Source organism: Calonectris borealis, chromosome 24 (assembly GCF_964195595.1).
Source record: "Calonectris borealis chromosome 24, bCalBor7.hap1.2, whole genome shotgun sequence".
Taxonomy (NCBI): Eukaryota; Metazoa; Chordata; class Aves; order Procellariiformes; family Procellariidae; genus Calonectris; species Calonectris borealis.
The window spans coordinates 150094-177932 of record NC_134335.1 but is presented as its reverse complement, the minus strand read 5'-3'; the positions used below and the strand labels follow the sequence as shown (position 1 = coordinate 177932).

The 27839-nt window shown below is 55.6% G+C and overlaps 2 protein-coding genes across 2 annotated transcripts; one reads left to right on the top strand and one right to left on the bottom strand.

Moving 5' to 3' along the window:
* Window positions 1–982: 982 nt before the first annotated feature.
* BCL9L (BCL9 like) lies at window positions 983–15330 on the top strand. The gene is made up of 7 exons (XM_075172757.1): window positions 983–1342; window positions 3055–3177; window positions 4745–4955; window positions 5729–5813; window positions 6209–8600; window positions 9073–9333; window positions 10627–15330. The coding sequence occupies exons 1-7, from the start codon at window positions 1042–1044 to the stop codon at window positions 11784–11786; spliced, it is 4533 nt and encodes a 1510-aa protein (XP_075028858.1). The 5' UTR covers window positions 983–1041; the 3' UTR covers window positions 11787–15330.
* A 2783-nt stretch (window positions 15331–18113) lies between these two features.
* CXCR5 (C-X-C motif chemokine receptor 5) lies at window positions 18114–26943 on the bottom strand. The gene is made up of 2 exons (XM_075172756.1): window positions 26818–26943; window positions 18114–21228 (listed from the first exon to the last, which is right to left on the bottom strand). The coding sequence occupies exons 1-2, from the start codon at window positions 26854–26856 to the stop codon at window positions 20152–20154; spliced, it is 1116 nt and encodes a 371-aa protein (XP_075028857.1). The 5' UTR covers window positions 26857–26943; the 3' UTR covers window positions 18114–20151.
* Between the last annotated feature and the right edge of the window lie 896 nt (window positions 26944–27839).

The following is a 27839-nucleotide window of genomic DNA, read 5'->3' as shown; positions in this document are numbered from 1 at the left end:
GGAAGAATCCCATTGCGAGCCTAAGAGACTCTGCCAAGGCAAATAGATCTGCAAGGAGGGCTGCTGCAGTATTGCTCATTGCATGTCCTCCAGCCCAGAAGCCTGCACGCCCTGCCCTAACCGCCTCTTCCCTGAAACGCTCTGCCTCAGCCTGCGGGGCTGTTCAGAAAGCTGGGCTCGGTCTGGAGCAGGGGAGCCTCACCCTGCTATCCCGGCAGGCCCGTGGCACGTTGCATCATCCTGCTGGGCTGGAAGCTGCCACTGAAGTGGACGCTCCCCTACCCAGGGCCTTGGAGCAGGAGCCAGAATGATCCCTCCGGCTCCCGGGAGAGACAGGGATACTGCTTAGCTGATGAGCGCCTGCACTCCCGGCTCTGCCCTTGCCTTGCAACCCACTGCCGCCTCCTCCTCTTAGTCCTTCCCTGCCCCGTCCCAGCTTTCTCTTTATAGGCTTGCATCAAGACCATTTTCTGTCTGCTCAGTTGTCTCCTGTGTGTTTTGCAGAGCAGAGGAAACTGATGTAGCAGCAGAAGAGGTCCCTGAAACCAGTAGGGCACCAGATTTCTGGTCAGGGTCACAAAATTGTCTGAGCTCTGGGAACACCTGCAAAATAGTTGTAAGGATTCTTCCGCTCACCAAAGGGCCAGACTGGCATGGAGCACCCTATTCTCGTCATGGCCTCGGAAACGAGGGCTCTCGTGTCCATGCCTGTGCCCTGGAGCACTGGCAAGCCTGCCGTGCCTGGGTGGGAGCTTGCTGCTTGTCCACATGCAGCTAACTGTGGAGCAGGATCCTTTGCTCAAAGGGGCCAGGGCTGATTCCTGGCACAAGCGGCTCTGGGTTGTGCCTTGCCGCAGGCTTTGTCTGGCCCTGCGACCAAGCAGCAGCCCCAGTGCCACCCCGGCCCTGGGCAGTGCCCCCGTCGGCTGCACACACGCGAGGGGCACCACACTCACTCGCTGCCCTCTTCTCTTGCAGGTTTCTGACCAAAGAGCCTGGGAGCTCCCTCCACTGGCGCTGTGGGAAGCTTTAGCCAATCCAATGCACCCTGACAACAAACTGCCCAGCCATGGCAAGGCAGGCAGCAGCGGTGCCCCAGCCCAGCACCACAACGTGAGCCAAGCACCCACCTGCAACCTGGGCTCTAAGGGTGTGGGGGCGGGCAGCCATGGCGGCAAGGCCACTCAGATCTCCCCTGGCAACTCTGGACTGAAAAACAGCCAGAACACTGTCCCAAACTTCAGCTCCTTGAAGGGCAAGGTGAAACGGGAACGAAGCATCTCGGTGGACTCCGGAGAACAGCGAGAAGCCAGCACCCCTTCACAGGACGCAGAATCAAAAGGTAATACTCTCCTAAACCTTGCCTCAGCATGTCCTCCTTGCAGTTGCTCCAAGCGTCCTGGCAGGACCTGGGATGGGAGCAGCTGTGAGCATCTTGGGTTTCTGTGCTATGGCTGCTGTCTGGGCTTGTCCTGGCTGCCTGTGTGTCTTTGCATCACTGCTGGTCGCATCCGCGGTTTTGGTACCGGCGTGGCTGAGCACTGTCTTTACATTTCATTCCCTAAACGGTTTGTTACACTGAGAATCTGGGACTCTGGTTTTCATAGGCTGCTGAGGCTGGCTAGGCGAGAGCATGGATCACTGAAACGGTACCGAACACCCCTGCTTTGCAATGTGCAGACTTTCAACTCGGGACCAAGTTGAATTGTTTTCTGTCTCCTTGCTGTTGGCAAAGAGCTGCCTTTGTGGTGTTCTTGCAGCTGCCCGACAACTCGGTCGTGGTTAGCGAGGAGGTGCTGCGAGGGTCGCTGTCTGAACAGTTCTGTGGTTTCGTCAGCGATGGATGACTCTTGTGTTACAGCACGTGGCTTCTGGAAAAGGGCTGAGTCAGTGCTTCCAAACCCTCTGGCTTCCCTGTCCTCACCAGCCTTCCCTGTAGCCTCTTGCATTCCACCAAGCTCTGTGCTCAATGGCCGCATGGGATGCTTGAGCATCTTGCGGGAGGTTGTCAGAGGAGAAATCCCAGTGGTGCCCTTGGTTCCAACCGAGACTCACACCCGATCCCCAAATGCAGAGCCGCTGTTCTGGCTTGTGCCCCTAAGCATTTGGTTTCACAGCCAAAGCTGTGTTGCCTGACTAGCTGAGGCCAGAGCCGTGTCCTGGAAGAACAGGTAGAACGTACCTGAACAAACCTCCTGCCCCTGGGAAGGCTTTCTCCCCATTGCATTAGGGGGTTACTGTATGCCACCGATCATAAGCATTTGTAGCTTTATCCCAGTACTGTCTTGTAGCCCAGACTTCCACTGGAAAATTATTAAAATGACTTGATCAGGAACACCCAAATCTCCTATGTTCCTGCTGCAGTGCACTGATAGATCATGTGAATATGGCTTGGAAACCACTAGATGATGTAAAAAAGGGAGGCCAGACAGTATTATATTGGAGTTAAAGCACAGGACTGCAAGTTATCCATCCTGGGTCTGATTCCTTTCCTCGAGTCCCTGGGTGCCTTTAGGCAAGCCGCTTCCTCTCTGAGCTGCATCAGCCCCATCTGAGAAATGGAGGGAGCATCCAAGTTTACAGAGGGCATAAAGGCCCCTGCCCGATTGATGTCTGTGAAGGGCAGAGTCTGTTGCTTGTTCCTACAGAGGATGTGAACTTGCCCTCCCATTCCATTTTCAGGTTTTAATTGCTAAATGACAGACCCCTTAAATTTATTGTTGATGCCCAAAGCTCTCCCGTTTGGAACAGCAGTTGGACATGTCCTGTGTTTGCAGACTCCTTTCAGACAGTAAGAAATACATCTCATTCTGAACCGCTAGCTTTCACAGGAGCGTCTCACCAGGTCTGGCTGCAAAGACAAGGAGCCCAGACTGAGCAGACGCTTCAGGACCTTTACCAGGGCTGGGCAGATGTTGGTGTAAGGCTTCTCGCCCAGTGCATCCTGGCTGGGTTGGCAGTGCCAGTGTGCAGCGCACAGCTGGGCAGGGCCCCCAGCCTTCCCAGCCCTTGCCAGGTCTCCTCAGCTCTTCGGATGGCTCTGTCCCTTTGCAGGTGAGGTGGCTCCCCGTAGCAAGCGGCGGTGCGTGCTGGAAAGGAAGCAGCCATACAGTGGGGACGAATGGTGCTCTGGGCCAGACAGCGAGGAAGACGACAAGCCCATCAGCAGTGCACACAGTGAGTGTTTACCTCCTTACCAGCTCAGAAGCTTGGGTAAAGCCAGGTCCCTCCTGCAGCTCAGCAGAGCAGATGGCACTGGCACCTTTAGCTTTGCCTGTGTGTGCTGACTTAGCTGGGTGCGTGGCATGGTGGGCCATTGCAGCTGGCGGTCATTGTGCTGTGAGAGTGTTTGTGGCCATGCAGTGAGGTGTGGGACTTATTTTGTGGAGACACTGCCAGGATGCTGGAGGGGAAGGTGTTGAGGTTGGATGTCCCTGCTGTACATTGCTCTGGCCGCACCAGAGGCAGAATTGCCATCTTGAAAGTGTGCCTGGCTTAAACTTGGTTAAGCATGCCTACCCTGGTCATAGTGGCAGCCAGACCACATGACATGCATTGCCCTTGTCGCAGCAGCTAAGTCTGTGCTAGACCGTCCACCCGGCTCTTCGCAGCTGTGCTTTAAAGGCAACTGAGGCTGAAGAGGCCCTCGGGGTCTTGGCAGTGGTTGAGGCAGGGCTGAGCTGGCCAAGGCGTGCACTGTTTGGGGCAACAAACTGTAGGTCTCTCCTGTTTTCCAAAAGCATCAGAACTCTTTGATTTTTTGTATCTAGAATTCAGTTTACTTTCCAATTGCAACAGGGAGAATATCTGAGAGAACAGGGCAAGGTCCTGTGGAGCCCAAGGGCTGCAGCTGATGGAGAACATAGAAGTGTATAAATCTGAGCAGAGGATGGCCTTTGTGCCTGCCAGCGCACTGAAGCCATCCTCTCCAGGATGTTCCCTTGTGCTTCTCCGCACAGTCCACAACACTTGTGGGAAGGGATAGTGCCGCCTCCCTGTCGCAGCCTGCTCCAAGATCTGCCTAATTAGAGCTGGGTCAAGGTGGGGCTGTCCAGGGGCGAGGACTGGCAGCGAGGCAGCACGTGTGTCCTCACGCCAAATTTCCAGTGATGCCTCTTCTCTTTAAATGCTGCTGTCCCGGGGCCGGGCTGCTGGCGGTCGTGTACAGTAGGTCTGCAGGGAGGTCTGTGGGGAGAGGCTGGTGGGAGGAGAACAGGCGAGCCTGCGTTGGGGGGTGTAGTGTGTGTGTGCGTGTGTCTGCGAGGAGCCAGGCAAGAGGAAGGCACTGCATGCTCCTGGTAATTGCGATGCTTATGAATATTAATTAGGGATATTATCTAATAACAGCTGACGATTAATAGTCACTGCTCCAGCGGACAGCATCCTCTCTTCCCCCGCTCCCGGGTGTCCGTCCCGCGGCCGCGGGCAGGGAGAGGAGGAGAGCCTCGGGCCGGCGTGCTGGGGGACCGGGCGGAGGTGGCCCCTCGACCCCGGGGCAGCGGCCACCCAGGCGGCGGGGACGGCGGGCGGGTGCTGCCACCTGCCGGTGGCCGGGCCGGGCAGCGGCTCTTCCTCTGCCCCGCTCCCGAGCGCGGCCGTGCCTGGCCCCGCCGCGCCGCAGGTCTCTGCCGCGGCCTCCGGCTCCCTCCTTCCTGCCTGTTCCTTCCCGGGGTGCAGGCAGCAGAGGCCGCTCGGGCTGTCCTGCTGCGCCGGCTTTAGCAGCTTGTCTCCTGTGCTCCCGCAGATTGTAATGTAGCAGACCCTGCGATGTCCACAGCCTCGCAGCTTGGCCCAGGGTCCAACCCACTGCCGAACCTGAACGAGACCAGTTCTTCCAGCGTGCCTCATGGTGCTGCCCCCGGCTTACGGTCAGACGCTGCAGGAGGCGGAGGCGGCGGAACAGGAAAGCAGCCTTCACAGTTCGTTTACGTCTTTACAACGCACCTGGCTAACACGTAAGCAGTAAACCCTGTCTGTCCTCCGCTGGCGCAGGGTCGGCCTGTCACACCTGCCTGCTGCGTGCTGCACTTGAGTACAAGAGAGCTGGACAGACCCACGTCGCTTTGGTTGCACAGAGTGGGTCCTCCCGAGGTTCAGGAAGAAGTTTGCTGGCAGCTACTGCTGGCGGGCAAACTTTGTCTTAAATGCACGCTTCCTCCCAGCAATGCCCAGCACTGCGTTCTGCAGCGCGTGCCGTCGAGTACCTCTAATCGGCATCCAAGGGAAAAATTCTCCCAAAGCAGTGTGGACTGCTGGTCTGATTTGGAAGTATCTAAGGGGCTGGGTGTCACGGGGAGTGCCATGTGACACTTAGTGTTCTCCACGCAATTCCTCCCTTCTGGCCTGCATTGTCTCAGCCATGGAGTCTTAGCAAGGCTGTTGAGTTTTAGAGCTCTGCTATACCACAGGTTCGGTGTGGAACATCCCAGAGCATCTCGGCGACAGCCACCTTAGGGCAGCAGGCAGCAGCAGGCACAAGGCAGAGCCGAGTGTCCGTCACAGGACATGGGAAGAGGGAAATTCCAGGGCAAGCGATCATCAATTGGAGAACCTCCCTGGGGCCTGTGCAGGACAAGTGGGAGGACTCTGAGAATATCCCCCCTTCTCGGTGACCTCCAGAGGTTTCCCTCTTCCCGCAGGACTGAAGAGCGGAGGTGGCACCTGGGGCCTGGGATGGGTGGGATGGGGCACAATGCCTGTTCTCGAGCGGTTTGTGCTCTCTCCCCAGAGCTGCAGAAGCTGTCCTGCAGGGCCGAGCTGACTCCATTCTGGCCTACCATCAGCAGAACGTCCCACGGGCAAAGCTAGACCAGGTATACCAGCTATGAACCAAATGTTCCTGTTGGCACGTGCTGCTGACTGCTGGCGCTTCCCTTCCGATGTGGCCGTTCTCCCCCCAGCTCTTGGCTCAGTTGTGGAGGAAGGGGTTGTCAGAATGCTCTTTCAGTGGGGTGGGAAGCTGCTTTGCTGTGGAACCTCTTTGGAGTGACTCCTGGCTGCTGTCAGCTGTGGGAAGTTTGGGATGGGGCACAGTATGTGGCCTTGCAGCCACATTGTGCGTTTCCCGGGCATGTAATAGGGCCTGCTTCTTCCCCACAAGAATGAAGGTGAACTGCCACGGGGCATGTTTTTGGGACAGAGAGGTCTCCTGCAGGGCGCAGGGAAGAATACCTACTCCTGCTCACATTTATTTCCTTTTCTCTGCCAGGCGCCAGCTCCTAAAGTGCTGGGGGTTGCCGAGCCGATTCCGATTAACCCTCCTGCTGCCAACACTCCACAGTCCCAGCCACCGGCACCTCAAGCGAGTCAGCCACAGCCGCAGCCTCCCCCACCGCAGCCTCCGCCTCCACCTCAGACCATCAGTCAGACACCTTTGCCTGCGCCCAGCAGCCTGCCCCAGGAAGGGACAGGTGAAGATGTCCGGAGAGATCTGACTCCCAACTCTTTGGGGAACAACAGTGGCAGCAACCAGCCTGGAAGTAACCACCCAAATACGCCCACCGCGTCTGCCAACACCATGCAGCCTGGGCAAGTGGACTCCTCCGCCACATCCAGCTCCAGCCTCCTTGGGGAGGGCCCAGGCCCAGGGATGCCGGGGAACGGGCAGGCAGGCCTGGGCCCCCGGAACCCCATGAACTCGGAAGGGCTCTCGAAGGAGCAGCTGGAGCACCGAGAGCGCTCTCTGCAGACCCTGCGGGACATTGAGCGTCTGCTGCTGCGCAGCGGGGAGGCCGAGCCCTTCATGAAGTCCAGCCAAAATGCGGGTGAGGGCGGGACTGCTCCTCAGCCGCAGGCTGCCCCTGCCCAGCCCTCTGCACCCCCCGCCAGCATGAAGAAGTATGAAGAGCCTCTGCAGTCCATGATCTCCCAGACCCAGAGCCTTGGTGGGCCCAGTCTGGAACACGAGGTGCCCCACCACCCAGGCGCTGACATGGGGCAGCAGATGAACATGATGATGCAGCGGCTGAACCAGGACAGCCTGACACCGGAGCAAGTGGCCTGGAGGAAGTTGCAGGAAGAGTACTATGAGGAGAAGCGACGGAAAGAGGAGCAGATCAGCATCCACGGCCGGCCCATGCAGGAGATCATGATCCCGCAGTCGATGGGGAGCATGATGATGCGTGGGCCCCCGCCACCCTACCACAGCAAGCCTGGAGAGCAGTGGCCACCAGGGATGGGCAGCCAGCTGCGGGGACCCATAGATGTGCAGGACCCTATGCAGCTGCGGGGAGGGCCACCCTTCCCAGGGCCACGGTTCCCGGGGAATCAAATGCAGAGAGTCTCTGGCTTCGGAGGGATGCAGAACATGCCCTTGGATGCTCTTGGGCCCATGAATGCCATGCAGAGGCCAGTCAGGCCTGGCATGGGATGGAGCGACGATATGCCTCCTATGGGAGGCCCCGGGAACTTTCCGCAAGGCACCCTGCCCTACCCATCGGGGCAAGGGGACCCCGAAAGGTTCATGAATCCCCGTGCCAGGGAGGAGATCCTGCGGCATCAGCTGATGGAGAAACGCCCAGTGGCAATGCAGAGGCCCATGGGGATGTCCGGCAACTCCATGAGCCAGGGCATGGAAATGGAGAGGATGATACAGGCTCACAGGCAGATGGATCCATCCATGTTTGCTGGCCAGATAACGGGGGACAGCCTGAGCACTGCCCCGATGGGAATGGATTTTGCAGGCACTCGGGGGATGCTGAGCCCCCCTATGAGTCAGTCGGGCCTTCGGGACATGGATGCACCCATGGGCCCTGGCAACCTCAACATGAACATGAATGTCAACATGAACATGAACATGAACCTCAATGTCCAGATGACCCCGCAGCAGCAGATGATGATGTCGCAGAAGATGAGGGGCCCCGATATGATGGCCCACCAGGGCATGAGCCCTGAGGAGCTGGCCAGGGCAAGGGCTCCGAATGGCAATGGTAGTGCAATGCTGGGGGGACCCCAGAAAATGATAATTCCATCCCAGTTCCCCAACCAAGGACAGCAAGGCTTCTCGAGTGGGCAAGGGCCTTACCCCAACATGCCCCAGGAGATGGGCAGCGGCTCGGACATGTTCAGCCCTGAGCAGGGCACCATGCCTGTTGGGAGCATCAGTGGCACCACCAGGCTCAGCCACATCCCTCTGCCTCCAGCCTCCAATCCCACTCCCACGCAAGGGGGCAACCTGGCCAACATGCACCCAGCACCTTCCCGGGGCCTGGGCCGCCGGCCCTCTGACCTCACCATCAACATCAGCCAGATGAACTCCCCCAGCATGGGTCACCTCAAGTCTCCCACCCTCAGCCAGGTGCACTCGCCACTGGTCACCTCCCCCTCTGCCAACCTCAAGTCCCCACAGACGCCCTCGCAGATGGTCAGCATGCCACCTTCAAACCAGTCTGGACCCCTCAAGTCCCCCCAGGTGATGAGCTCCTCGCTTAACGTCCGGTCTCCAACTGGCTCACCAAGCCGCCTGAAGTCCCCTTCTATGGCTGTTCCTTCCCCTGGTTGGGTGCCATCTCCCAAAGCCACCATGCCCAGCCCCGGAGTCAACCAGAGCAAGCAGACTCTCAGCATGAACTCGTCTGCTTCCATGGGAGGACTGGATCAGGGTATGCCGGGTACCTTGTGTGCGAGTGCGCATGTGTGCTCGGTTTTGGTGAGTGGGTGGACGGTGCTTCTCTCCAGCCCGCGTGCTGTCGCAGGAGCGGGGAGACACTCGTGCCTGTGCGTGCCCTTACGTCTCATGGAGCAAGGAGTCCAAACAGGGCCTTTTCAGGAAGATGGGAGGGCGAACAGAGCAGCTTTTACTTCAGCCCTGGTTCATGCTCTGTGATACAGGCAGCAAAAGATGTGTCTCTGTTGGGCAGTCAGGGGCAGTTTGAAGTGGAAGTCAATCACCCTTCTGGAGCAGGGTCGCCGCATGAGCCTCCTCAGAGTCTGGAGGGTGCTGGGCTGAGCCAGCTCTGCGTTTTGCAGCCTCCTCTGGTCACTGCTGTCGGAAGGAGGGGACGGGGTTGCTGTCAGACGGGAGCAAGTCACGGCGCACGGGCGGTACTAAGCTGGTCTCTCTCTCGCTTGCAGGTTCTCTCCCTTCTGGGCCTCGGAGCAGCTCTTCCGCGCCAGCCAGTAACACCTCTAGCACCATGAATCCCAACATGCCTTTTACTTCCTCTCCAGATCCATCTCCCTCCCAGAACCCCCTCTCACTGATGATGTCCCAGATGTCCAAGTATGCCATGCCCAGCTCCACACCGCTTTATCACAATGCCATCAAAACCATCGCCACCTCTGATGACGAGCTGCTGCCAGACAGGCCTATGCTCCCGCCTGGAAGCATGTCAGGTACATACCTCTGGGGCTGGGCTTGCAAGGGGTCTTGTGGCTGCCAGCAGGCCTGAGGCACCAGGTGGAGGAGGCATTAGAAACTGTGTTCTCCCACCGACTGCCATGTCAAATAGCTTAAATTTGCCCTTGTTCCCAAGAGTCTGCTCACATCTCTGCCCTGTGCCCAGGCTGTCCATCAGCTTTTGGCTTAGGTGTGCTGTCTTGGAAAGATATGAGCCAGTCTGGCATTTGAGGCACCCTTCTTCCACGAGCTCTAGAAGTTTTCAGAACTACCTTTACCTTGCGTGGATGCGTCGGCCCTGGATTTTCATGGCTGCTGGAGTTACGTCAGGCGCAGGATTTGCAGATAGAGGTCTGCTGCTTGGAGACCTTGTGTCCTCATGCAGCAGGACAGGGGTGCTCTGAACAGGGTTTGGGAGTCTGGTGTTTTGAGTGGAGCCCAGGGGCCTGCATAGGCAAGGCTATGTCGTAGCATAGTTCTGATTTCAGTAGGTCGCAGCCGGATACGCTCCGCTAGCTGGTGGCACTGGAGGACAGCTAGGCAAATGAGTGTTTTTCGTCACTTGGTGACCAGCCCGAAGGGGAATTCCAGCACGCTGTACCACTTGATTTAGGGGTTTAAAGCTGTCTGATAAATATTTTTGGCAGTTTTCAAAATGAAAAATCAACTTTTTGACTCTTTCACTGCTGAGTAGTCACTTAGGTTGACCGCAGGCATGCAAATGCATTGACTCCCTCCTAACCCGAACCCCTCCGCAGGCACTGATCGCTCTGCTGTACCGATGAGCGCAGTCCTCCTTCCCGGACAGCACCTGTGTCGGGCTGACGACTCTCCTGCTTTTTTTCTCTGCACCGCCCGAGGCCGTGTGGTCACCAGAGCTTGCCGGGTGGCTAACCCTGAAGGCAGGCAGGCAGTGGTGAAGGGTTGCTCCTCGGTGCCTTCCAGGCAGCTGAGAGTGCTGCCGAGATCATGGTGTAGGGCTGTCCCAACACGCAGAGCCAGCCGGGACTCTAAAATCAGCGGGCTGTAAGGAACTACAAATCCAGCGTGGGACTGGATGAAGCTGGAATAGCTCTCTGCTGCTCGTGGGCTTGGGGAGCTGGAGTCTGGGGCACTTTTTCCTGACATTGGTGCTTTGCAAGCCTGTCTTGCGGCTGCTTACTGAGCATCACGCTCCGTGCTCAGGGCTTTCTGAGCAGGAGTGCTTGTTGGGCTTCCAGGGTGTGGATTTTGCAGCCCTGAGAGGTCTGTGGGCAGAGTTAACGCTTCTGTCTTTTTCCCCTCCTTAGGCGTGACGGGGAATCAGCCGAATCAACTGCACTTGAACTCTGTGGGGCCTGGATCCTCTCAGAGCCCCATGGGAATGAACCTGCCTGGTCAGCAACCCCTCTCCCATGAACCGCCCCCCACCTCCATGATGTCGTCCCCAAACCCTCTAGGCTCCAACATTCCTATGCACCCGAGTGCGCCGGGGGCGGGCGTGCCCCCCCAGAATCCCATGATGCTGCCTCCGGGCCCGCAGGACTCGTTGAACCAGCAGTGTGGCCCCGTGCCTAACAGTTCGCAGATGATTCCTCCCAACCAGCTCGTGTTCCCCCGCATGCAGCAGCCCCACAATGCCATGCCGTCTCCCGCCGGAGGCATGCCCATGGCCCCTGGTGGGGGAGCTGGCCCTGGGATGCAGCAGCATTACCCGCCGGGGATGCCCTTGCCGCCTGAGGACCTTCCCTCCCAGCAGCCCAGCCAGATGCCCCCTCAGCAGCACATGATGGGCAAGAACATCCCTCCTCGGATCGGCGAGCCCTACCCACCCGTGCTTCCAGGGGTGGCGTCGGTGCTGAACGACCCCGAGCTCAGCGAGGTCATCCGCCCCACACCCACGGGTATCCCCGAGTTTGACCTGTCCAGGATCATCCCATCGGAGAAGCCAAGCAGCACCTTGCAGTATTTCCCCAAGAGCGACAGCCAAGCGCCCAAATCGCAGCCTTCCAACCTCCACCTCATGAACCTGCAGAACATGATGGCTGACCAGCCCCCGGTGCGGCCAGGTATGAATGCCCCCAGCCTCCCCGGGCAGCAGGGCGTGCAGAGGGGACTCAGCATGCCCATGTGCCATCCTGGACAAGTGCCCATGCTGGGCAGGACAGGCATACCGCCCCAGCAAGGCATGATGGGCAACAGCATGCACCAGGGCATGATGTCTCCGCAGCAGAGCCTGATGGCCCAGCAGAATTTCATGCTGATGCAGGCCAAGCAGAGGAGCATGTCTGTGTCAGGGGAGATGTATGCTCAGACGGGACACATGATGTCACCTCAGGGCTCTCTCATGGGGCCCCCGCCTCAGCAGAACCTCATGGTCACGCACCAGATGAGGCAGAGGAGTGTCTCCCTGGACAGCCAGATGAGTTACATCCCCGGGCCTGGGAACATGGCGAACCTGCCTTTCTGACCCTGGCTGGCGCTCAGGGGCGGGGAGGGGATGGGGCTGCCTGTACAAACGTTTTTAAAACCTTTCTTCGGGGGAGGGTTGGGGGCCAATGCCGGTGGAGGACGCCACGTGGGATGCTTTTCATATCGGATTCGCCTCTACACAGAAAACCAGATGTGCAGTAAACTTGATGTGAATTGGGTTTCTTTTTCCTTTCTTTTTTGGGGAAGGGGAGGGTGGAGGGGCTGGGAATGGGGCTGTTGTTTTGAACCCTGCGTGGTGACCAGGGACATGCAGACCCTGTGGCAGTTTGTAAAGTTTTCGTTTATGGTTTTCCTCCGTCAAGTGTTTTTCTTTCCCCTTTTGATCTCTCTCTTTTTCCCTTTTTCTTTTTTTTTTTTCTCTTTGTTTTTTTTCTTTTTAAGCAACAAAAATGTGCAAGAGGGTTTTTGGAACTAGCTGTAAATAGGTCGCTGGGAAAGGCAAAACTTGTGCTGGTTTTTAATTGTTCTGTATTTCCGTGTTTTAATAGAAGCCTCAAAACATGTTTTAAAAAAAAACAGAAACAAAAAACATGCTGAAGGCAACAGTGTACAAGGATCGAAAACTCTCCCTGGGGGAGGCAGGAGGATCCCCCAGGGTGCACAGGGCATTGAGAGATCCCCTTGTAGAGTGACTCTGTGTCAAACCTGTGTTGTTCACGCGTCTGAACAGTTTGCATGTGCGGGGTGTATAATTTCACGCAGATCTTAGGCCCCTGTGGCGGCTGTGCCGAGTACACGAACACAACCAATGACCGAGGACCATTGGGGAGGTCAGAGCTGTGGCCCCGGTGAAACGTTGCCAGAGCAGTGCTCATCTGGCAGGGCAGAGGCCGCAGCTTCACGGGATACAGCTGTCACTGCTCCGTGACGAAGCTGCCGCAGCTGGGATGGGGAGGATGCTAGCCCTTTGGCTGGAGAAGCAGCGAGGATCTGGGCTTCGCAGATGATAACATGCTGGACCCGAAGGTCTCGACCGGCTGTGTCACCTCTAGTCCCTTCATTTCCCTTCACGCTGTGTCCCCTGTGGGCAGGGTGGTGCGATGCGCAGGGATAGATGGGCTCCGAGATGAGAGAGGTGATGCATTCCTGTGCTTCTGGGAGAGGCTAGCTGGGAACCCTGCTCTTTTGCAGCCTTCCTACACCAGTCCTTTACCTATCCATTGCCCTCCGCAACTGCGCTGCACCCCCTCTACCTCTGCCGTTGAATGCTCTCCTAGGTCTTCCTCATGCTGGTCCTCCTCCTCCTCCAGAGTTTCACAGGCAGTCTTTGCTCCATCTCGCCCTGAGCTACCAGCAGCAGCCCTGCCCTACTGCACAATAGAGGTCCAGCCGTTGAAGATGACCTATCCCCGTGTGCGATACTCCATCTCAGTATAAGTTCTCTTGTACGGCGTCAGCGGCATGGCCATCCTGTGCTTCGGACAGAAGAGGCTGAGGTTGTGTTGCAGCCCCTCATTCCTAGGCTGGCAGAAGCGTGCCGTTCGAACAACTCTGGCTTTTCTGGATGCGCTCCACCCTCCCCATTCTCCACTGCATAAGGTCTTCCTGCATGCGGCACTGATACTCTTCCCTGTGTTTGTTCACGGAGGGGACTGTGGGGTGACGCGCGTGCACTTCTGCACACACCGCAGTATCTCTGGACCTCCGTGGGGACCGCATTCCAGCATGGTGTACCCTATGGGTATCCAACGGTGAACTCGGGGCACGTGATTGCCAGAGGAACACCAGTTGGAGGATTATCTCTGCAGTGCCAGACTTAGCATACTACCTCTCTTGTAACAGAGCTCCCCTACTTGCTGCTGCAGGGAGGAGAGGGCCTTCGGAACGGGAGATTGTCAAGAAGTGAGCAAAGGGCAACACTTTTTATCATGTTGCAGGCTGTTCAGAAAGGCCGGCGGGTGCTGAAATGTCAGCCCAGTGGCTGTCTTGATCCAATCCGTGAGAAGATGGAGCCACAAAGTCCAGTTAGGAATACCTTGAAGCCTTGGGGTGTTTTGTAGCGAGCAGTGCTGGGTGGGAAGCATGGGTCTGGATTCGAGGAAGGATTTCGCTCTGGTCTCCTGCTTTGTGTGGTTTTGTTGTGTACAATGTGAGTGAGCAGCATTTTCGCAGATGGCAAAACGGGAACAATCCCGGGAAGTGCTCATCCCTGCCTTGGCAGTCAGAGCAGGGGAATAATCTTCAGCCCAGGCTAACGAAGTGTGCTTTGGACCTGACGTGTTAGCTGGTTGGATTCTCCATCCTTTCAGAGTGTGCGTTTCACGTGGGAGGATGTGGCTCAAACAGATGTAGCTCTTTCTAAGCTTGACTTGCCTGAAAAGCTGTGGCTTCTCTTGGCTGCACTTCGGGGTGTTGGCTGCTGGTAGTTTCTCATAAACATCCAAATACCAATGCCAGCCCCAAACCTTGCTCATCACCCACCAGCTAGTCTCAGTTAATTTGAAGCCATAATATTTTCTATACGGAAGTTTTTTTGTTTGTCTGTAGACAGCTGTTGTTTTAGCCCAGTTGAGATCTCCACGTGTCCATACCTTCTCTGTTGTCCTTTCCGCCCAGCCCGACTGAGAAGTTGCCTGGGGCTTGCGGTCCTCGCCCTGTCGGCAGCGCGTTGTCCCTGTGTCAGCCGGAGCCCACAGGCTGCGGTGCACCGCTGTGCAGTGCTAGGGAGGTTGGCACTGCGTGCTCGCAGGGACAGGGCAGCACGATGCTATTTCTGCCTGGCAGCAGGAGGAAGAACCTGTCCTTCGGTGACAAATGAGTAAGAAGCAAAGCCTTTTGACTCAGCAGCCCTGGATACAAAAGGGAAATCCTGGTGCTGGGTCAGAGCTGGGGACTTCGGAGCAGCAGTCGGTGCTTTTCTGCAAAATCCCACCGCCCTGGAGCCAGCCCTACCCCTACCACTGCAATGGCTGAACAACGGGGAGAAGTGCTGCCTAACACCCCTCTGCCCCGGGCGCTGCTCCCAACCACGTTTGTGAACAGCAATATGGCAGGAGCCTCTCTGGAAGCTCAATAACAGCCAGTCCTTGTTAGACCTGGGCAGGGTTTGCCATCAGCCGGTTGCCCACTGCCGTGAGCTGTGTCTAGTCTCGTGTCTTGTAGTTTATTGCTCGGCTTCTCAGCTTGAGTTCTGTGTCCTGACCCCACCTAATCACAGTAAAAGGTTTGCCCATGTTTTAGCCATGACTTCGCCATGTTTTTCCAGCTCCAAAAAAGCGAACGCTGGGAAACCGCATCTTTCAGTACGTCAGATAATCACGCACCCGGAATTAGCTTTCACGTTGAGGTAATGGTGACTGACCTGTTCTCTGTCATCCCATGGAGAAACTTCCCCAGTCATTTTGTACCATTATATAAATATATATATAAATATAAATATATAAATACAATATGTGAAGACATCTTATTGGTTTTTATTTGAAACAATTTTTAGGCTTGTTTTTGGGTATCTGTGCTGCCTGTAATGTATTGACCTGTTTTATAGGTGCCTTTTTATTAAAAAGACAAATTTCAAAACCTGACCCTGTGCCTGTCTTCAGTGGGCTGTGTGATTTTCTGTGGGGCTGCAAGCAGGTGTGCTCAGCCTGGCCCCAGGGAGCTTAGTCAGCATCACCTGCCGCAGGTCAGGGCTGATCAGAGGGGCTGAGCTGGCCCCACTATAAATTCCTTACATCAGGTGGGGGGCTCTGTTTGAGAGGAGCGGAGCTCTTCTGGGTTGCAGGAGTCATCTGTGCCTAAGGTATGCTGAGACTTGGCTGCAGTTGGAGTTTTCTTCCTGTGAAATTCGGGCAGCCCCCTCTGGTAGCGGGGTCAGCTGTTTAGCGCCTGCCGCGGTCTGTGCGGGGTGGACGATCTGGCCCTCCTCGGCCACTCGTGTGCTGGCTCCCTGGCATCGAACGAGACCCAACCACGCAGCTCCGAGTGGTTCGTTACCGTATTGTGGATTTTGCTGCCTAAGTCCAGTCTGTGCTGGCTGTTCTCTCCCATCCTCTAGCTCATGTGGCTTGAAATGGATCACCTTTTTCTAGCTGCTGCAAACAATTAACAGTTGCGAGGCAAACAGCCTTGTTTTCCCCTCCTCCCTGCTGCTGGTCCCTGCTTCCTGAGCAGGTCTGCTCCCCGCCACTCCAGCTGCAGGCCCCCGGGCAGGGGTAGGTGAGGGAGAGGGGCCCGCCACCTGAGCTGACCTTCCAGTGCTGCAGGTCCCATCTCCTGCGACTTCGAAGCGGTTGCTGTGTGCCTCCGTCTGAAGAGAAGCTCCTGCCCTTCGTGAGATGGCTGTGAGCTCCTTGGGGGAGCTGGGACACCCGCGCTTGGTGCAGACCTGCGCGCGCCCCGGCCACAAGGCTGCGCCCTGCCTGCAGCGGGCAGCTATCGGGCCCTGCCGCTTACCGGCAGTGGAAGCTGGGCCAGACCAGGGAACTGCCTTTGCAGGATGTGGGACAGGACAGTCCTCCCAGGTAGGTGGAGGGGCATGCACAGGGCTGGGGGCGGGGGCGGGCCAGGTAGGGCCACCCTGGACACTGAAGTCCCTGGCAGGACTGCAGAGCGGAGAGGTGGCTTAGAGCAGAGACTCGCTGCCCAAGCTGTCCGCTGGTGCCTGGAGCCCCACGGTTCCTCTTCGTTCTGGACATCTCACGGCCTGGCAAAGCTCGCATGTGCCGTAGCCACTGCGTACTTGTAGGGAGCCAGAGCAAATGCAGAGCATGCTGTGATGGCAGCAGCGCAAGAGGCCGGTTCTGGGGGCTTGGAGAGAGAAAGCGGTCGTGCTGCTGTCTGTGTGCAGAGCTGGGGTGGTTCACGTGGCATGCTGCCCAGGACCCAAGCTCACCGCCCTTGGTGGCCATGGTGTCCTATGTCCAGAGCCACCTCAAAATAAGGAAGACACAGCAGGCAGCAGTACAGATACTGAAGTGCTTGAGCATCTGTGTGGTTCTGGGAGATTGGGGTGAGGAAGTAGGTCGTCGTCTTGATAACGAAAATGAAACTGCGTATCAGTCACAGCAGGGCAGGACATGCTAGAGCTGCTAGGAGGGGTGCGAGGGCGTGGGGAGAACCCCTTCTCTGCAGCACTCCCAGGCACGCGTTCATTCATGCGTTCCCTGGCTTGCTGTCGTCGGTGCACGCTCCGCTGCCTGCCACGGCCCTGTGATCACTGTGCATGTGCAGCAGGATGCTCTGCTGAAACACCCCAGCTCTGTCTCCTGGGAGACTCAGTCACCCCGTAGGACATGCAGAGCAGTATGCTGTTGTGGCGGTCTTTGTGCCCCTTCTTTGGGGTTGCCTTCAGCAGGGACCAGGGCTTTCTCTGGGTTGTCTGCTCCAGCCTTGTTTGCAGAGCACAGCCCGGGGCCGGGGTCGCATGGGCATGCGCTATGAACAGTGGTGACGTGGCCTTGCCCGCACGCCACCTTCCCGCTCCCTGCAGCAGCCGCCTTGGAGCTCCCCTTGGCCCTCAGTCCCCCTTCCTGGCGTGCTGGGAGGAGCAGAGCCCATCTGCCACACTTGGTAGCGGTGGGCTGGGAGCCAAGCAGAGCTCCACGGGGGAGCCTGAAGGTCTGCTTGAGGGCTGCAGTGCCTGGGGGTGGCTCTGGTGGCATGAGCGCTTAGTGGGGAAGCCCGCTCTGTGCCAAGGCATGCGATGGCCATGCAAACCTCGGGGAGACAGGGAGGATTTCGCTAAGTGGAAAGCCCAGCTTCCTCTGCAGTGAAGGAGAGTTCCTCTTGCTTTGTCCTTATCGCCATTCAGCAGGCTGGCTGCAGTCAGCTGCAGGAGGAGCAATGTCAGCTCTTTGGGGAAAGGTCTGCCAGCTCTGAGGCAAGACTTCCCTAGGCTGGCTGAGCCAAATGCGGGTGCAAGGGCAGCTTTCCAGTCAGGTTAGCAGCTGCTGTAAAACCAGGGTAGGAGGTGCTGCAGTTGGTGGAAGAGGCTCCGTAAAGCAGGGAGCTAACATAGGTCTAGACTGACTCCGAACACAGCGGAGCCTTCTGCGGCACTCAGGGAAATCTGAGTGAGGTGCTCTTATGAGCCCTGTGGTCTCCATGTGCGAACATCAATGCTTGTCAGAAAGGTGCCATCGACCCTCTTCGTGCTCTCTGATGCATTTCCCTTGCAAAAGTGACACGACTGCAGACAACTACTTACAAGCACTATACACGAGAAGACTGTATTTTATTTAACTGTTTATTACAGCTCATGTCAAAACTTTCTAAAAGTTTACCAACATACCAGTACTAAAAACTATAGTAACAATAGATACGTAATCTGTTCACCCTTATTTTGCACGCAGATTTTCTTTTTACCTTGTGAACACTGTAAGAATTTTACGCTCTGACTGTTCACTTCTTCAGTAACTTTTTTGTGTAGGAACACAGTTCCCATCAGAACCGGGGCTGGGGAGGTGTTTACAATGTGTCTGCAACGGGTTTGCTCACCAGTACAACCACGGAGATAGCAAAGGCAGACTTCAGAGAGCTGCTCTTCCTCTGTTGTGCGTATGTGCTTGGACAACCACGGTCGCCATTACCTGCAGGTTTCAGCTTTGAAGATGCAGCGCTGTAGGAAATGGTGGACTGCTCTTTGTACAAAAGCCTTATGCTTGGGGAGTTTTCTCCTCGAGTCACAGTTTGAGAACAAGCTATTGAGATCTCTGCCTGAGCTGGACTGATGTAATGTGACCCCTTCAGTAATGACTGCTCTTTTTAGTGGGGCCCTTGGGTACGATGAAGTTCAGCTGCAACCGAGCCCTTTGTTAGTGGGTTGAACTTCAGAAGTGAGTTTAGCACAAAATTCCTGCTGCAGCAGGAGAACTGATGTTGTTCCTACTTTGCTTAAAAAATGAGGCAAATGGTAGAGCGGATTTTAAAGTGTGCTCGTGATTAGGGTTGTGCTCGTGTGGCAGTTGGTACGTATGGCTCTCGGACAGTTCAGGCCACAGCACTGCTTAGCTAGCAAGAGAAATGTAATGGAGCAATGCTGTGTACGTGCTGCGATGTTATACTGTGACAAGACCTACTAGGAAGCAGTAGGCTGCACGAGTCTGTTAGGGCTGCCCCGCATGCCAGCTTGCGGTGCAATTATTAATGATGGTGAAAGCTGCCACTCTTATTTTGTACCAAATTGTTATCAAGCAGCCCTGATTTGAGCAGTTGCTGAATACTCGTGGTTCAGGGCAAGATCTGCACCCAGGCTTGTTCTGTGTAAACCTGGAGACACTAAACCTCTGAAAGCCCCGTAGGTGCAGGTAGAGCAAAAATATCAGAAAGCACAGTGCAAAGCAAAATGCCACGCTCCCTCTCAGCCCACTAAAAACAAACAGAAATTTTGCAAACTAGCTCTTTTCCTTACTCTGAGGCAGTGGGTCTCCTTGTTCTCAGAACTCACAAAGTGCCATACAACTAGCTGCAAAAAAAAAAAAAAAAGTTACACCTTCAGCCTTACAAAGCCATGTGGTTCATCTCCCCTGTGCTCGGTCACAAGACAGAAGCCGTCTCTCCAGACAGCTTTCTTCCTTAAAGGAAAGCTTTTTCATAGTCAAGCATTCAGTTCAGGAGTCACTCACTGGAGCTCTTAACAGCAGTAGAACAGATGAAGTGAGCGGGAAAGGATGCAGTTGATGTCAGGAAAGGAATCTGCAACAGTCAAATCTTTGAGTCCATGGCAGGACCTCCTGGCGCGAGTCAAGTTGGGAAAATTGACGTGCTATAGCTGGCTGGGGGCATGTCACGCAGCAGGAGGAGCAATACTGCAGCCAGAAACCATCCAGCACCATGCGTCCATGGTATTGGAGTGAGCTCTGCATCCCCTGCCAGTCCTACCTGCAACTCTCGTTCCAACCAGTGGCTATTGAGTCCCGCTGCTTCTTTTGGGCATGTCTCTACCAACCTGAGCCGGTGAAATGGAGACCTGCTTACCTTTTGTCCTCAGTCCTCACTCACTGACATGACTCCATGTTTACTTGGCTGTACTTTTTTCCTTGCCCCCGGCACCCCAGCCTCGTGCCTGGCTCCGTGCACAGGACGCCTGCAGTCAGTTTTTCGAGGGTGAGGTGGAAATGTCAGGTTCAACCCGCTCGGGTTCATCCGGCCCTGCCAGAGTGACCATTGGACAGCCAGCGTTCTCCAACAGCTGCCAGACAGATTTCTACAGGTATGAGAACCAGAAGGAGCCAGGGAAGGTATCTGGTGGGATTTGGGTGTTTGGTGGCTATCGGACCTCAGTTTTCTGAGGAGTGAAGAAAGTGGTGGGGACGCTTGTGAAACTTGGGACTGAGGCCACAGCATGTTTGCCACTGGGAAGGCAAGCCCCAGGCCGGTTCTGCCCTGCAGGCAGCCTTTCCCAGCTAAAAAGTGGAGATGGAGGTGGTGTTGTCAGACTCGATCCCGCTGCCCTTCCTCGTCACCTCCAGGATCTCCTGCAGGGTCTCCTGGCTTATGCAGCCGAGCTCCTGCAGGATCCGGAAGAAGTCGTTACGGAACTTGACTCCAATGAAGGCGTAGAGGATGGGATTGAGGCAGCAGTGCGTGAAGCCGATGGCCTCTGTCACCATGATTGCCGTGTCCAGCTGGTCTTCCAGGAGGCAGTTCTTGGTGAAGGCTTCTAGCTTGGTAAGCGTGTTCAGGAAGATGACGACGTGGTATGGGCTCCAGCAGAGCAGGAAGACGCCTGTGACCAGGATGGCCACGCGGACAGCTTTTTGCCTCTGCAGGCGCTGGGACTGACACAGAGCCCGAACGATGGCCATGTAGCAGTAACACATGACCAGCAGGGGCACAAAGAAGCCCACAGTGTGGTAGAGGAAGCGGGTCGCCAGCCAGACATTGTTGCCATCGATCCCAACCTCTGGAAAATAGCAAATGCTGCGGTTGCTTTCGTCTGTCCAGACTTCCATGAAGATAAGGTCAGGTAAGGTCAAAAGCAGCGAGCAGAGCCAGACAGCCATGCAGGTGAGGTGGATGGAGCGAGCTCTGCGTTTGCGGTAGGTGTGGATTGCATAGACGATGGCCAGGTAGCGGTCCACCGCGATGCACCCCAGCAGCATGCTACTGCAGTAGAAATTGATCTTGTGGACAGCACTGAGGATCTTGCAGAGGAACTTCCCAAATACCCACCCAGCCAAGCTCTCCACCACGCTGAAGGGGAAGGTGAGCAACAGTGCCAGGTTGGCCAGGGTGAGGTGGAAGAGGAAGTTTTCCGTGGTAGTGCGAGACCGCTTGAACCTCTCTAAAATGATCAGGACCAGGGCATTGCCCACAGTCCCCAACACGAACATCAGCAGATAGATGAGGGGCATGAAAACCTTTCTGAAGGGGTCTCTCTGGTTGCCGACCACGGATGAGGCTGGGTTGAAGCAAAAGTAGCCCTCCAAAGAAGGGGTGGTGTTCTCGGCTTCGTAGTAACCGCTCAGCTCCACCTGGCTCTGGGGAACAGAGAGAGTCTGGTTACCGGAGGGGACTTTCTGAACACGAGAACCCAGTCCCTCAGCTGCACCTGGCAGACCTGGAGCGGAGTATCCCCACGACTCGCAGCCTGTCTGCATCAGGAGGACGTGCTGCCTGTCTGCAGCGTGACGACCCGGGAGGCCCCCCTGGTGCCAGGTCCCAGGAGGTGCAGCAGCACGTGGAGAGGGTCGTCCCGATCTCCGATAGCGAGAGCTGCTCGGTCTGTAATCTTTAACTAGTGTATCTGGGGATGTTCTAGTGTCCAGACAGATGACCAGTTTCATCTTCTGGTTTTTGCTGAGTTACCTGCTGGTGGCTTTTGCTTTCTTGCACAGCACGGAATCCTCCTCTACCAGCTTTCCTGATCTTTCCACCCGTTTCTGACACCGACTGTCCCTGTCCTGCCTGCTCTCTGCTGTCAGGTACAAAGGTGGTGGGATTCACCACAGAGCACTGATCCTGTCTCCTTCTGCCTCTCCTCCTCAGAGACCTCGGAGCTGCCTGAGGCAGAGCAAGGCGAGGTGGGGACAGCAGCAGCCATGCTTGGGATCGCTTTCGATGCGCTCAGAGAAAGGTGTGGGGCAGCTGTTCAAACATGGCTGGAGGAATGCCTCTGAGGCACCGCAGTGCCATAGCTATGGGGATGGATGCTGCAGAGAGAAATCTGTTCTGTTGCTAAGCCGTGTGGTTCTGAATTAATTCAGTCAGAGCAGGAAAGGGAATCTGAAAACACCACTCGGAGCCCGGGCTGATACCCAGTAAGGAAAGTGCAATAGAGCCGCCGCAGATGTGATTCGTGCTTGGCCTGCTGTAGCTCCTTGCCAGGTGAGCAGCCTATATTCAGGCTGAGACCACGCGCAAGTCCCGAGTGCCAGAAAGCTGCTCAGGACAAGCCCCCCGGACGATGGGCATGCTCCGTCTGGCCTCAGGCACCTCGCAGGAGCTGGGCGTCCACAAAAGCAAAGGGCTTGGATGCAGGCAGGCAGAAAAAGAGAGTGGCACGGGAGGCTTGCGGCAAGCTGAGAAATCAGAGACAACTGGGAATAGCTCGGCAGCAGTTACCCTGAGCTCCCCCACCCACACCCTCTCTGGAGACCAGCACCGAGACTTCAGTGTCAACCACAGCGGAAGTCTCTGCTCGCTGCTTTCATACCTTTCACTGCCAGCTGTAGCCGTTTGCACCTGCTGCTCCTTCCCTCACCAGCCAAAGTTCCCATCTAAAAATACTAGCCCTGCTTTAAACAGTTTTAGAGCTGATTTTTGGGGTTTTTGCTCCCCCCATGTGCTGCTAAGCCAAATGACCGTGACCAGCCTCTAGTCCTGCGTTGTGCCTAGCTAGAGAAGGGCAATTTATGTTTCTTCTTTCTCGGGCAGCCTTCCCTGGGAGACGCGCTGGGTGCCTCCCCACACGCGACTGTCTAAGGTAAAGAGGTGACATCGCAGCGGCAGCGCTCATCTCGAACTGCTGTGCTGCTGAAACCATCTGCATGGCTCCAAGGGGAGCCCGGGCGTGTTGATGGGGAAGAAGTCTATGGAGCATTACTGAACGCAGCTGGCTCTGGCAGCTGGCTCAGGCAGTCCCCGAGCAGTGGGACGGTACGAGGGCGAGCGAGCCCTTGGGGAAACTGCAGAATAAGCCTGCCCAGCTCTTGCCCTCTTCCCTGGGCTTCTAGCTTTGGCTACTGCCAGAAAGAGCATTAAGCCAGACAGACTTTGGTCTGACCCAAGTTACTCTTGGTCTTGCCATGGTCCCGTTCCCCACCGGCTCTGCACCCAGGGGTGCTGCTGCTGTGCTGTGATGCCACGGTGCTTCCTCCCAAACAGGCGAGAGCCGGTCTTCTCGGGGGCTGAGAGTCCTCCTCCCCGCCCAAAACCTCAAACACACGTGCCTGTCTTCCCCTACCGTAATGGTGGGGCTGCAAGCCTTTGGTGAGAAGCGTTCGTATTCCCAGAGAACAATTATTTTTCCAGTTTAGGGTATGATTCTGGAGACTGAGATTGCTGCTAAAGACAAAAGCCTTTAGAAATCCCTCCCAGTTTGTTTTCTCCCTGAGTTGAAAATATTTCCTGCCTAGTCCATAGCCAGACCCTGTGTCAGGAGCTACCGACACGCACAGAAACCTCTGATGTGTTGGCCAGGGCCAGATCCTTGAATCTCTCTGAAAAAAAACAAAACCAAACCAAAAACCTTTGCAATTTGGTACAGTGACCAAACCAGACTGCTCAGGACACGTGGGTGACCATGCTGAAAACCCCAAAGAGAATATGTGTTGGAATGGATAACTTCACTAGGGAAAGGTTGGAGGGTTCCAGCTTCAAAGGGAAAAAGAAAATGATGGGAAATGGCTGGTTTTGCTGACCGGAGTGTCGGAGCGCTGCCTGGAGCCACGCCAGCGCTACCGACGATGGCGGGTGGGCAGCCCGCGCGGTGTTCAACAGCTCTGGCTGCTGAACAGTTTCCAGCAACACCTTGCATTCGGAGCCGGAGGTGCGGAGGTTGAGTGCCACTATCAGACACCATCTGATTGCTGATAAGATGGCAGGTAGGGCTCTTACGGTAAGCCACTCGCCGCGGGCAGGGGAAGCGTGCGCTGAGCTGTGTATGAGGCGTCCTCTCATGTGCATCTCCGAGCAGAGCAGCGAGTGTGGGTGGGAGCAGACAGAGATGAGTTGGAGACAAATAAAAGAGGATGAAAAGTCAGAGTCCGGGCTGACGCAGGAAGGGCAGGGACCAGAGCTGCAGGAGATGCAGTGAACGTGACGAGCCGAGGCTTTTGGGGACTCTGCTGCGATTCCCATTTCTAGCACTGGAAGCGGGTGGCTGCCTGATCTGGGATGGGAGAAGTCAACAGTGTGCGCGCAGGGAGATCTTTGTACAGGTCTCCTGCAATACAATTGCAGCCAGATTTGGGGGTGGGCCATAAAGTGCTGCCTTTTTCCATAACAGAGCAGTCAAGTGCATGCCTGGGAAGCCCGTTCCTGTGTGCTCTTTGTTCAGGGATCCCTTTTCCCCTCTAACCCACATCTCAGAGTTATTCCGGTCTCCGCGTGTCAGCTGCTTTTCTCAGTTCCCCACAACTGCCAGCGATCAAAACATTTGGCTGCAGAAGAGAAGCAGCTTGTGCACTATTAGGGATTTTCCACGTGAGTCATTCCCTTCTAGCCCATGCCAGAGCTGGGAGAAGCATGTTTCATTCCCAAAGCCTTAAAACTGAAATTGCCCACATCGGTGCAAGTTACTGACAGAGCTTCCCCGGGTGCTGAACTAGGGAAACCCACGAATAAGAGCAAAGCCTGTGGAAATGCCATGTTACTGTAGCGCAGGTGCCTTTGTGGCTCTTGAGTCATGTTGGTCCCGTTACAATGCAAACTGGCCTGCAGCACCTCAGGGGGCCTGGTGGAGATCTTGGTGGTCTTTCTGCAACTGTGTTTTTGTTTCTCTAGTCTGCAGCTGACGAAGGTTAAGTGGGCAAAGCTTTCTTGCTATGGAGAAATGGCGTTATCGTTTTGGGCACGTTACTTTTCCACAAGGTTATAGAGACGAGTGGCCCCGTACGACATCAAAGTTTAGGTGAGGCCCTTGCTGCACTCGCTGGGCGATACTGAGATAAATGCCCTTTCGGTGCAAATGTTCTCATCGTTTTTCCTTCCACGCTTGCTCAATCGGTCAAGCGATCCTCTCTGGTGAGCGCAGAGGGCAAGGTTTGTGTCGCTGCTTTGATGGGACACCGTTGAGGCCTTTTTGCAAATTTCTGTGGGTAGGTTGCTGCTACAAGCGCTGAGTATAGTAAAGCAACGTACGGCACCACCAAAGCAAATGTGGCATTGCTCATGTGAGATCTGTGGCCTGTTCTGGGGAGGAAGGCAAACCTGGGAAGCTCCCAGGAGGCAGAGGTGGGAAACGCGTGTCACAAACTCCCGAGCACGGGAAGTCTGAGAAAAGGTATAAAACGGTTCTTGCTGTGGCACCTGACTGTCGGCGCTCGGTCCCAAAGTTAGCCAAGTTTCCCCTCCTCACGTGGCATCAACTTAAAATAATTCATAGCAGAGGTAAAATTGCTAAGCTAAGGTTCTGGAAACCATTGTATACAAAGAACAAATCCCAGCGCTGCTTAATCCCCCTGCGTTAAAAATGACGCAGTTTTGCCACAAGCAGCCGCTTGCTTATAGCGCATGACATGTTGAAGGCATGCAGCTGGCATGCTTCAGCTTCGCTGGGTTTCTGGTGGTGGGACAGATTTCCAATGGAGAGTTCAGCTGGAGGAGCAAACCAGCATGGAGATGAAAAAGGTCTGAGTTTGGTTTTAAACTCTCAGCAAGCATTAGCGCCGCCACTGAACTTCAGCAGAGGTCAGGGAGAGAAGTGTCTTCTACAAAAAGGTTCTGAAGGAAACGACCACCATTCACAAAGGATTTTTATACTGGATGAATTGGAAAAAATAAGGAGGGTAGGGCTTGCCCCTCACATCTCTCTTTTCCCTGGTGTATAGGACAAAGGAGGGACAGAAAAATTGGTAAAAATTAAATCCAGCATTTCTCTCTTTACAGAAACTAAACAAAAACTGAGGTCTGCTGCAGAGAGCCACTGTATTAAAAAATAAATTCTGAGCCGCAACGTTTGAAAACCAGGCTAATGATAGCGCTGCTGTGGACTTCCCCTTGGATAGTACAACATACTCTAAAAGGCGCAGCTGCTGTCTTTCACTTGCAAACGCAGGGGAGAGAACTACTGGGCAGAATACACAGTGTCATCACTCCCTATTAGAAGAACTACTTGCAATTTATCTTCCCCTCTTTAAAATTCCCCTCTTGTAAATACACTGCATATTCCCCTTTCAGCAGAGTCTACGGCAGCCTGTTCGTGGAGAAGGCAAGCAAGGTCAAGAGCGTGTATAGGCATACCAAGGGTTTTCACAAGCGGAGAGATAGCATTGGGTTTGCTTGGGTATTCCTGTTATGTAAAGATACTAGACAAGATTTCCAGGGCTTTGCACACTGTGTGCACAGTCATTTATACCATCAAAGGCTGGTGCAAAAGGCACCCGGTTCGGAACGCGTGTTTTACGCCCACGTTGTGTCAATGGCTGCGCAGAGAGCAGGGCAGCGGGGAACAGAGACTGGGACAGGTTGGCAGTGCGGGACGGGGCTGCAGCAGTCCGGCTCTCCCAGCAAGCCGCCTGGCTCTTCAGCAGCAGCTGTGGTCTTGGTCCCCGTGCAAGGACGGTGCTCGGGCTCGGCGCTCGCCAGAATGTCTGCGCACGAGGTCCCACTAGTTAAGCAGCTGTCCCCAAGGGAATACATGGCACCCTTGGATCACAACGGCTGCAGCCACGTTACGCTGGCTCTCCGCAAGTGACAGCACTGTGCTTGCGGTGCCCTCATCGGTCAAGTCCGGACTTAAGGGATGCGAGGGCTGATTGCGCCAGCGTAAGAAATCGCTCAAGCTCTCTCTCTGCCCACAGGAGGGTGAGAAGATGGACAGATAGAAACCAGATCTTTCAGCCCACCCCAGCTCTACCTGCTCTCCCCGTTACCCTCTCAAACAAGCAAAGCCAGGCCTGACTCACCAAGTCATAGGTCTCTGATGAGTAGCTGACAGGCCCCATGGTTTCAGGGGCAGAATCCGTCTCTCCTCCAGCAGCTTCAGCAAAAGTTCTTCTTTTTTGGGGTGGAGTTAGTCATTTAAGTGAGTAGGGAGGGACCCAGCATGTAACAATGGAGTATTTGCAAGGCAAATGAGCGCCAGGCATAGAGTGACCTAATCGATGTAAAGATTAGTATCTAGCTTTATCATCTTTTTTTTAGTGCTGTAAGTTGATTTTTAAAGTAAGTTTGAAGAATCCATGTTCCTTTGGTCTGTACCAGAGAAGATCCAGAACGTCTATAGGTCTTCCCTGGAAACCTCCAGGGCTCTTGCCTACGGCCATCCTCGTCCCAGGCCGTCCGGAAGGCTCTGTGCCAAGGGATACCCTCTGGAGCTGCGCAAGACTTTGAAGACACCTAAGATGAAATGCATGGGTCTGGTCTGTATGACCATCGCCCCCGCCTCGGGGTCCTCCTGGCTGCTTTAACCTCAGTGGACTCCTTCTGCTCCTTCTCTTGCTGCTTCGCCCCTCGCCTTGGCCCAGGGGGGCGTGCAGCGGCTTGCGCAGGCACGCACGGTCTCGGTGACCGCTCTGCAGATCTAGGGAAGGGTGCTAGCTAGCAGAGGCTGGTCTGCTGTACGACAGACAGCAAAGCCCCTTAATTAGACACCTTCCCGCAGTGCTCCTCTTGCCCATAATAAAGATGGGAAGTCAAGATTTCCTCTGCTCAGGGAAATGCGAATTGGGACAATGTTTTGTCCCAGTAATGTTGCAGCAGTAGATTCATGGTGTGAAAGCCACGGTCTGGGTCAGCAGGATAGGGCGGCATCGCAGCTGGCATTTTGGCAGAAAGCTTTTCCTCTGTGAAGAGCCGAGGCAGTTCGACAAGCACAGCGCCCATCCTCCTCTTGTCTGGGCACAGCTGCACCGAAGCCTCTGAACCAGCAAGGAGTCCGGTGGGACTCAGACCAGTGAAGAAGGAGGTGGCACTTATTCTGGTGAAC